This window comes from Arachis hypogaea, chromosome 13, assembly GCF_003086295.3.
Source record: "Arachis hypogaea cultivar Tifrunner chromosome 13, arahy.Tifrunner.gnm2.J5K5, whole genome shotgun sequence".
NCBI lineage: Eukaryota > Viridiplantae > Streptophyta > Magnoliopsida > Fabales > Fabaceae > Arachis > Arachis hypogaea.
The window spans coordinates 15,289,849-15,300,494 of record NC_092048.1 but is presented as its reverse complement, the minus strand read 5'-3'; the positions used below and the strand labels follow the sequence as shown (position 1 = coordinate 15,300,494).

Below are 10,646 nucleotides of genomic sequence, written 5' to 3'. Positions count from 1 at the left end.
TAGATAAATTATTTATTAAATATAATTTGTTTTGTCACTTAAAAAAAATAATTATTATTAATTATTTTTGTTATCTTTTTAAAATATTTAAAAATTATTTTGTTGATAATATTTTTAAAATTTTTTTATTAACGAATAAGGATTAAATTTTTTGAATATTAAATTAGTAGTTAATTTTTTTATTCGCTTATTAATTGTTCTCCAGATGTTTCAATTTCAGGACCTCAATTTGATTAAGTAGATAGCTATAAGAATTCGGTTGTAATTAATCTTTTAAATTTTATTAATTAATTAATTCCACAGGCATTCTATCCGTTGGCACCACTTTTAAGTTTTTGGATCATGGAAAGTGCTTTTTGGATACTTATTCTCGTTGATTTATTTATTTAATTAGCCGAAAAAAATTAAAGTAACTTTGAGAAATTTGATTTGAAGAACAGCGAAGTTGTGTTCTAATAAAGCACATAAATAATGGGTGTGTTGCTGGCAAAAGCGATTTATGAATAAATTTGTTTTGATTACTTTGAATAATTTTGTACAACTTGATAACGTTTGATTTGATTCTTATCTATGTTTCCTCCTTTCCTTTAAAATTGCTTGTTAAGTATGACACGCCATTGCATATTATTATTAATAATGTTAATTAATTGTTAAGAATGTGAATATCTGATTAATGTTACTTCCTGAATGGGACAATCGACGAACGTAAACAGTACTGTCATTTTATAAAAATCAAAATATCATCTATGATTGATTCCCACCAAGATGAGCGCTTCTCATAATAGAAAATCTTGACTAGTAATGAAGTGAATGAATATTATATTAGATGTAACTTACTCCAAGGTTAAGCTGAGATATTAATGAAGTGAATACTTGAGGTTGGTTAAAGATAAGGACGTGGTTTCATGCATATCCGGTTTTTGATAAAGTTTACAGGTGGTTCATAAGCAAGTCGTAGATATTGTGTCATTTCTAAATTAATATTTTTCATTTTGGGAACTTTCACAAAATTATTTTTAAAAAATTAATTATCAAATCAATATTATTTTATATATTCTTTTAATGAAATAATTAATTACCGAATAATTAAATGTACAAAAAATATATTATGATAAAATAGTCAAATATTTTTAATTTATAATTATTTTTTTATGAATATCAAATATATATTTTTATATAATGATAAATTAATAGTTGATATTTTGCTTGTATATAATGTAATTAAATATTTTAATATAAAATAGGATTAGAAATGTTTTTTTGTTAAATTAAGAACAATATTGAAAATTCTAAAACGATAATAATATTTTTTTTCTTAAATTATAATTACCTCCTAATACATGCATATTTAGTCCAAATCTGGTATTGAATTTGTTAAAAAAAAATTATTTGTATATTAAAATTAATTATTATATATTTATGTATAAATATATATTATTTAATTATTTTATATTTTAATATATTTTATATCAATAATTAATTTTAATAATTGATTTTAATATATATTTAATGTTATTAATTAAAAGATATTTTTGTTATTAATTATTATAAATATAAACTAAAAGTAATTATTAAAATTAATTATTAATATAAAATATATATTAATATATATGGTTTTTATAACTAATTTTGAGGTGTAAATAATATATTTTTTTGGACTATCTATTTAGTCATTTGTTGTTAAATAGGTTTGTCCCTGCAATTAGCGATGATACTTAAAAAACTAAAAAGGAAATTAGATGAATGATTAGGGTGAAGTCACAATCAAGAATTGAAAATAAGGAATTGGAATTGGACCCACGGAAGGAGTGGAAGTGGTGTACGTGCTGGCTGGCATACTTGTTCTGACAGACTGGTTCTTCCCATCACACTTCACACAACCAACCACCCTTTTGCCACCTCTCTCTCTCTATTAGACTGTTCCTTTCTTCTTCCTTCTTTCGTCTTCATCTCTCTTTGATTTCAACACTCCTCACATACACATACACATCAACTATACTCTTCTCTATATTTTTATTCTTTTCAATTCAGTTTTGATTTTCTCGATCACCCATGGCTGAGGAACCACAGAAACCAGCTGAGGAAGTGGTGGCCGCCGTAGCTCAGCCTGAGACCGAGGCCCAGCCGGACAAACCTGTTCCTGAGACAGATAAGGAGACACAGGCCGATAAGGCAGAGGCGGCAGTGCCTGAGGCTGAGAAGAAGGAGGGCGATGCTGTTGTAGTGACAGAGAAGGCAGTGGAAGGAGAAGCGGCGGAGTCGGAGGCGGAGAAGCCCGTTGAAGGGAAAAATCAGATAGCGCAATCGGTGTCTTTCAAGGAGGAGAGCTACGTGGTTGGCGACCTCCCCGAAGCACAGAAGAAGGCTCTCGATGACCTCAAGAACCTCATTCAAGAAGCCCTCAATAAGCACGAGCTCTCCTCTCCTCCTCCCCCTCCACCGCCAAAAGAAGAAGACAAGAAGAAAGAAGAGGCCGTTGCAGCTGCCGAAGAGAAGAAGGAAGAGGTAGAAGAGAAGAAGGAGGAAGCTGCAGCAGCCGAGGAAGAGAAGAAGGAAGAGGTGGTAGCAGCTGAGGAGAAGAAGGAAGAGGTGGTAGCGGCAGCTGATGAGAAGAAGGAGGAAGCTACGGCAGCCGAGGAAGAGAAGAAGGAGGAAGCTGCGGCAGCCGAGGAAGAGAAGAAGGAAGAGGTGGCAGCAGCAGCTGAGGAACCTAAAGTGGAAGAAAAAGCAGAAGCGGAAGTGAAGAAGGAGACGGTGGAGGTGGTGGAGAAAACAGAGGACGGTGCCAAGACGGTAGAAGCCATAGGGGAGAGCGTAGTGTCAGTGAAAGTGGAGGAAGAAGGTCCTTCAAGTTCAGCAGTAGCCGTGGAGGAGGACAAGAAGGAAGAAGAGGCAGCTCCTCCTCCGCCGCAAGCTCCAGAGGAAGTGTCGATATGGGGAATCCCACTGCTGGCAGACGAGAGGAGTGACGTCATCCTGCTCAAGTTCCTGAGAGCGAGGGACTTCAAGGTGAAGGACGCCTTCACGATGATCAAGAACACCGTCCGATGGCGCAAGGAATTCGGAATCGAGTCCCTGATCGAGGAAGATCTCGGAAGCGATTGGGACAAGGTGGTGTTCACTCAAGGGGTCGATAAAGAAGGCCACCCGGTGTGCTACAACGTCTTCGGAGAATTCGAGAACAAGGAGCTTTACCAGAAGACGTTCTCCGACGAGGAGAAGCGCCAGAAATTCATCAGGTGGAGGATCCAGCTTCTGGAAAAGAGCGTCAGGAAGCTTGACTTCAGTCCGAGAGGGATCTCCACCATCGTGCAGGTCAACGATCTCAAGAACTCACCTGGACTGAGCAAGAGGGAGCTCAGGCAGGCTACTAACCAGGCCCTCCAACTGCTTCAGGATAACTACCCTGAGTTCGTTGCCAAGCAGGTACCTCAATTGTTTCTATTTTCTTGTCTTATTCTTGTGAATTTCTTTAATTATTCATTGCTCTGTTTGGTGCAGGTGTTTATCAATGTGCCATGGTGGTACCTTGCCTTTTCAAGGATGATAAGTGCTTTCCTGACCCAGAGGACCAAGAGCAAATTTGTATTTGCTGGACCATCCAAATCTGCTGAAACCCTTTTCAAGTACACTACCTACCTGCTTATATTAAATTCTGTCTCCTCCTTTCATTAACTCATGCCACTATGTTTTCTCATATTTATTACCTTATTCATGATTATTAATTCCTACAATTTGCTTGTCATTGTGAACAGGTACATAGCCCCGGAGCAAGTGCCGGTTCAATACGGTGGACTAAGCAGAGAGGGTGAGCAAGAATTCAGTACCGCCGATCCTGTTACAGAGGTTACAATCAAACCAGCAACAAAGCACACCGTCGAGTTCTCATTTGCTGAGGTCACTAATATGTATCTGATTATTAACCATGGAATGGAAGGAGCTAATTGTGCCCTTTGATTCAATTTTTGTTAAGTAATAAGTAATATTAATACTTGATGTTTATTTGGATATGCAGAAGAGCCACCTTGTCTGGGAGCTTAGAGTTGTGGGTTGGGATGTGAGCCACGGGGCTGAATTTGCGCCCAGCGCCGACGATGGATACACGGTGATAGTACAGAAGAGCAGGAAAATCGCCCCGGCGGATGAAACAGTGATTTGCAACAGCTTCAAAGTGGGTGAACCTGGCAAGGTCGTGCTCACCATCGATAACCAAACATCCAAGAAGAAGAAACTCCTCTACAGGTCCAAGACCACACCCATCTCTGAATAGAGAGCTTAATTTTCGAGGAAAGGTGCTGACCAGAAAATGCTGCCTAGGTGGGTGTTTATGCATTTCATTTGATGGAACAAAATCAGGGTGCAACCTGGGGTCTGGGGGGGATTATTCTTTCGTACAGGGTTATTTTGTTCATTTGGTTTATATAAATTTTATATATTGTTGTGTCTGGGGTGGCCAAATTTATCTATAGTTAGTTGCTCATAGTACTGTGATATCTATCACTATATATCTTGTTCATGGGTTTTGGAATTGGATACAACCTGTTAATGCATCACCAACTGGAGAGAGGAAACATAATACACAATTGGGGTTGGGGCTTGGGAGGGTTCATTTGTTAAAGGAAAAAAGTTAGTGTATGTATGGACTCTCGGAGACAGATTGTGTTGCTTTGTGATACTATTGTTTCTGTAAAGCTTGTTCAAATGTGGTGGCACTGGTGCTGTCTGTATTACTTTATTATTCCCGTAAATAATCAAAATTTACTTCATTGTTTGTTCATGAATTTTGTTCATTACTCCTTATATTTTTCACTCCTAGTTTATAAATGGACCGTTATAATGTACGTGAGATGGTTGTGTCTGCTTTTTCTTTTGAATGGTTTCATTACTGAAACTTCAAAGTTATCCAGAATTGATCTAACATGAATCCTTTGATACGGTAATTATAAAAATTTATGATATTATTGGATAAAACAGAAAGTATAATATTGATGAAACTGATGAGATCTCAATTTAAAAAAGATAATCTAGTAATCTACCTCACAAATAGATTCAAAAGTTTAGTATATAATAATTTTGTTTTATGGACTGAAACTTTAGTGTATGGTTGAATGACAAAACTACATATGCAATACAAGGACCGCACCACCTTTCAGAGGATGCTTGGTTTTTCTATAAGAATCTTTAAATTGCAAAAATCTTAAACTAACAAATGATGATGATCGATTCCTTACTTATCCTTTATTTCAACTAAGAAAACTTTTTACTTACTCTCGCATATCAACTTATTTAATTTTGTTTTTAGGACGTGATCTACTTGTTTATTTATGAGAAATTATTTTGCTAGTCTTCAGTACTAACATTCTTAGTATTTAAGCTGCTTCTTTTTTAGTCCACCTAGTTTATTGGGCCAATCATGCAACAGTTGCCGTGCAGTATAAATTCTTGTCGTGGAATTGTTTTGTTACAATTAACAAAGACAATAAGACACCCATAAAACGTGTTGTGTTGGTCCGAAACGAACACCACAGCATGTGCGACGGCACCCTGGATTTCCAAGGCTGATATGCATCAACAGTACGTCAGCATTTTACAGCTACTTCTATGGTCTTCTAATTTTTGGTTGAACAAGTAAAGATTTGGATAAATCAAGATAATTAAAGGATTAATAAAAAATATTATATTTCAGAAAAGAAAGACCTATTGATTACATCAGTAGATCATAAGAAAAAGTTATATGAAGCGAGTTAAAATAGTAGAATCAAATAATAAAATTTTTAGTTATTATTTTCATATGAAAGTTTAATTTTTTATTAATAATTAATTTTAACATTCGTTATCTAAAATTTGAAAGAATTTAATGTGTATGTTTTTATATTTGATTATGTGTTAAGTCTGTTGTACAAATAAAAATAATTAATTTTTATACTTGTTATTTAAAAATATTTTTTTCTATCTATATAAAAATATAATTAGATATTAGCATAAACAAAATTTGTATTGATAGTTATAAAATTAACTCAAATTTATTTTTTTTAAAATAATAAATCTTGATTCTAACTTTTAATAACATTAGTATTTTTTCTAAATTATATGTAATAAATATTTAAAGAAAAAGAAATGAAAATATAAATTATATGCATATAATAATAATTTTTATTTGAATTGTATTATGTTCATTTTATTTTTGTAGAAGAGAAAAATAGAGAATGAGAGAAAAGAGAGAAAAAGATAAAGAAGAAGAATGGGAGAGGGAGTTTGTTAATTTTGGAATTAAAATTTATTTTAATTGTAATGAAAAATATTTGGTGACATATTTTGATTTGTCAAATTAATAATATAAAATATAAATTATAAATTATATATAGAGTGGAAAGGATAGAAAGAAATAGAAGAAGAAAAAAGAAAGGTAGATAAGAGAATGTAAGAAGGGGTTTATTAATTTTGGAAAAAAATATTTTCTCTAAATTTTAATATGATAGTGTTATGTGACATTTTGGTTATTAAATTAGTTAATAATATATAAATATAATATATAATATAACTATATTTCAATTTTAACATTTTAATTTTAATTTGAAACAATTAAAGAATAGTATGTATATTTTAATTGTCAAATTTGTAATTAGTCATTGATAATGATATATAAAAGAGATAGAATAAGTAAAATTGTGAAGAAATGAGAGAGATAAAAAAAGAGAGAGAAGAGAAGAAAATCCTTTAGCTTTAGAAGAAAAAATTTAATTTTAATTGTAATAAAAAAGTGATATATAACATATTTTAGTAGTAAAGTTAGTAATATATAATAGATAAATTTAAAATTGATTTGATTTTAAAATAATTTTTTTTTTGTTTAGAATGAATAAAAATAGTAATAAAATTAGTTTAGACTCAAATTCTTTTATATTTTTTAATAGAATTTTATTAGAATTGAAATAATTTAGTGTGTTAAAATGTAGAAAAGATTATTTTTTAGATATTAATATAAAGAAGAAGGATTTCGAGAGGGGAAGAGGAGTAGAGGTTTGACGGAAGTTTGGCAGTGGCAGTCCGAAAGTGATTATTGGTGGTGATAAAAAATAATATGGTAAATAAAAGGTCAAAATGTAAAATCAAATTGTTATATCAAACACTATGATGACGACATTTTTAATGATATAAAACTTATAGTATGTATTTTATGAGCGATGCTATGTATATAAGTATTTTTATAATTAAATTTAATTAAATTGGTATAAGGTTAGTAAAAAAAATGTAATATCACTTTTTTTTTTGTATTTTTTGTAGCACAATACACTAATTTTATTGTGGAGCACAGAAATTTATTGATATAGCACACAAAATTTTGTATGTAACATAAATTTATTGACATAACACATTTTTGCTGCGAATATATTTTGTTAGTTGGGTGAGTTAATATTTTAGGCATATAGTCTTTTAAAAATTTGTGGTGCACATTAAAATTTTTGTGCTATACACCAAGATTTTTGTGTTGTACACTAAAATTAATATGTTGTGCGTATTTCATTGGTATAGTAAACAAATTTTTATATAGAACACATAAATTTTTGCTGCAAATGTATTTTGTTAATTGAGTGAGTCACACAATATTCTGGATATGTAGTCTTCTAAAATTTTGTATACATTAAAATTTTTGTGCTATACACCAAAATTTTTGTGATGTCACCAAAATTTATATGTTGTGCGTATTTCATTGGTATAGTATATATAAAATTTTGTACATTGTACACAAACTTTTGCATATAGTACATAAATGTCTGTATTTTAGTTTTTTGAACATTTATAGAAGAAGAAAAATATGATGATGATAATAAAAGAAGATGAAGAGAAAAAAAAAGAGAAGAACAAATTAAACAATAATATCATCATCTTCATTAACAGCAACAACAACAACAAGACAATGGTGGCGGCAACAATGACAACGAAGATGAAAAAAGAAGTGCACAAAAGAAGAAGACGATAACGACGACTATAATGAAAGAAGAGGAAGAAGAGGAGAAAGAAAAAACGCATTAGAACTTAGTTAAAATTTTGGTTTAAAAAAATTTAGATGCCTAGCATTTTATATATATATGGTGGAGTATATAGTAACTAATTAACTATAGTTATAGTGAGTCGGTGACTATAAAAGGGCTATTAAGTGTTATTAAATTAAAGTAATTTTTTTGTGAAAAGAAGCAAACTTCTTTTGGTTTTTGAAGTAAAAACTTGTGATTAGTGAGTAAAGTAATAACAAATGGTGGCTATGGAAGCTTTAACTTAGTTAAACATAATTGTTAAATATGTAAGTTGATAAGTATAGAAAAAACAAGTTGATAAGATGGTGATTTAAATAATTAGTACTAGCTAAATTGTAATTTTTGACATGATCAAAATTTAATAAGTTAGTTTAGTTGTAATATTTGACTTAGTTAAAGAATAAATTTTTATTTAGCCATACATTGAAAACAAATTGTACATGATAATATTTATCAATTTATCATACAATTTGAAAAAGTTGTAAGATTAAATTGATATTTATCAACTTAATAAAGATTGCGATTTCTTAATCATTATTTTTAGCAAATTATATGTCGGCGGTTAAAGTATTTACTAATGCAAGCTAATTTTTACATATAATAGTGAGTAAAAATATAACAGATTATAATTTTATCACTTAGTTATATTGTTTCTATTATTACATAAACTATTTGTTTCAATTTTATCTATTTTTATCTATAAATTAGTTGCATTGTGTTATTTTATCTCATTAACTCTAATAATCTAACACACTTTATATTTTGATAATATTTTTTATTTTAAAATTTAAAAATATTATTAAATAGTAAAAATAATATTATTTTAATTTTAACAACACTTTTTAAGACATAGTTAACTACTATAATCACCATGGCATAGACACTAATTACCGTAGCATATATGTAGTGATGAAAATGGCGGAAATAGGGAAACTTTGCCTCACCTACTAGAGAAGGAGGCATCGTTGATGGTCCATACCAACTACCAAGTACCAACTAATAAAGAATGGCTTCTGTTTATTTTCTTCCGCGCTTTGCGTCCCAAACTCACCAACAAATTAAAGTTCAAGAAACACATTGATTTAGATTGATATATATTAGATATATTATTTCTTTCCATCTCAACGCCAGTTACGGAGGAAGAAAATGTACCAAGGAGAAGGCACTATTCACCACACATACACATATTTTAAATGTTGAGAAGATTTCAAGTGCATGAAATGCTAGATAAATATATCGTCAAAATGATTATTTTATGATTTAAATGTATGAAACTGCAAATGAAATCCATTTTTTTTTTCAGAGAAAATGAAATTCATTTTCTTTTGAACAAAGAAAGCTCAACACAATAAAGTGGAGCAGGTAAAAAGAATAAGACATAACAAAAATGACAAGACAATGAACACAATAAAAAAAATATAATTCGTTATTATCTCCGACATAGCCATCAATAGGGACGGATGTATGTATATGAGTGTGGGGGCAATCGCCCCCACTACGATTTGAAATTTTTTTGAGTAGTATACGATAATAATATTTATTTGCCCCCACTAAATTATTAAATTTGTCCCCACAATAATTTTTTACTCAACTTTTGGTACTTCATAATCAATTTAAAAATTTTATATTAGATGTCATTAGAATGATCAATTCTCAATTTAAATGAAATTTGTATTTTTTCTTAGAAATCAACTCGAAAGAGTATTATTTATCTTTTTTTATATTAGTTTTAATTTTTTTTCTGTAACTACATTAATTGAAAGAATTTTTTCAACTATGAATCTCAATAAGAATTGGCTTCTAATTATATAAGAAGTAAATTTCTAAATAAGTATTTACTTATATATATGTAAAAAAAATACTACACATCTAAGTCTTTTTATAAACTAAGTCTAACCAAGTTAAACAATAAAACTTAAAATAATATTAGTCATAATTGATTTTTGTTGTCTTAGACAAATTTGATTGGACTTGGTTAACAAAAAAATATGAATATGTAGCATTATCCAATATAAAAAGACAGATATTTATAAGAGTAAACTATATTTTTTATCCCCGAAGTTTGGCAAAAGTTTTAAAAATACACCTAAGTTTTATTTTGTTTCAATTTTGTCCAAAAAATTTTCGATTTGCATCGAATATACCCTCAAAAGCTAAATTTTCAAAAAATTTAAGACCAATATAACAATAATGCATGAAAATTATGTTTGTGTTGAGGGGTTGTTCTTATGAAATTGTTGTTGAATCGATCTTAAATTTTTTGAAAAATTAGCTGTCAAGGGTATATTTGATGCAAATCGAAAAACTTCTGGGACAAAAATGAAACAAAATAAAACTTAGGGATATTTTTAAAACTTTTATCAAATTTTAAGGACAAAAAATATACTTTATCCTATTTATAAATAATTATTTTAGTATTTTAATTTGTAAAATTATATATTATAAAAACTAATCATGTTATATTTACATCGAAAATAACTACATGCGCATATATATTGAAATAAAAAATACACATTAAAAATAAATTAAATAATACATATATTTATATACGAATACATAATGATTAATAAATAATTTAATAACTAATTTTTATGTATACATAATATTTTT

The 10,646-nt window shown here is 29.8% G+C and overlaps 1 protein-coding gene across 1 annotated transcript; it reads left to right on the top strand.

Annotated features, from left to right (window-relative positions):
• The first annotated feature begins 1,710 nt into the window (after positions 1–1,710).
• Positions 1,711–4,777, top strand: LOC112737426 (patellin-3). Its single transcript, XM_025787331.3, has 4 exons — positions 1,711–3,426; positions 3,502–3,626; positions 3,756–3,897; positions 4,016–4,777. The coding sequence occupies exons 1-4, from the start codon at positions 2,053–2,055 to the stop codon at positions 4,268–4,270; spliced, it is 1,896 nt and encodes a 631-aa protein (XP_025643116.1). The 5' UTR covers positions 1,711–2,052; the 3' UTR covers positions 4,271–4,777.
• The last annotated feature ends 5,869 nt before the right edge of the window (positions 4,778–10,646 follow it).

Coding starts and splice junctions, on each gene's coding strand:
- LOC112737426 (XM_025787331.3), top strand. CDS start 2,053: ATGGCTGAGGAACCACAGAAACCAGCTGAGGAAGTGGTGGCCGCCGTA. Junction 3,427..3,501: donor CTGAGTTCGTTGCCAAGCAG/GTACCTCAATTG, acceptor TGTTTGGTGCAG/GTGTTTATCAATGTGCCATG. Junction 3,627..3,755: donor TCTGCTGAAACCCTTTTCAA/GTACACTACCTA, acceptor CATTGTGAACAG/GTACATAGCCCCGGAGCAAG.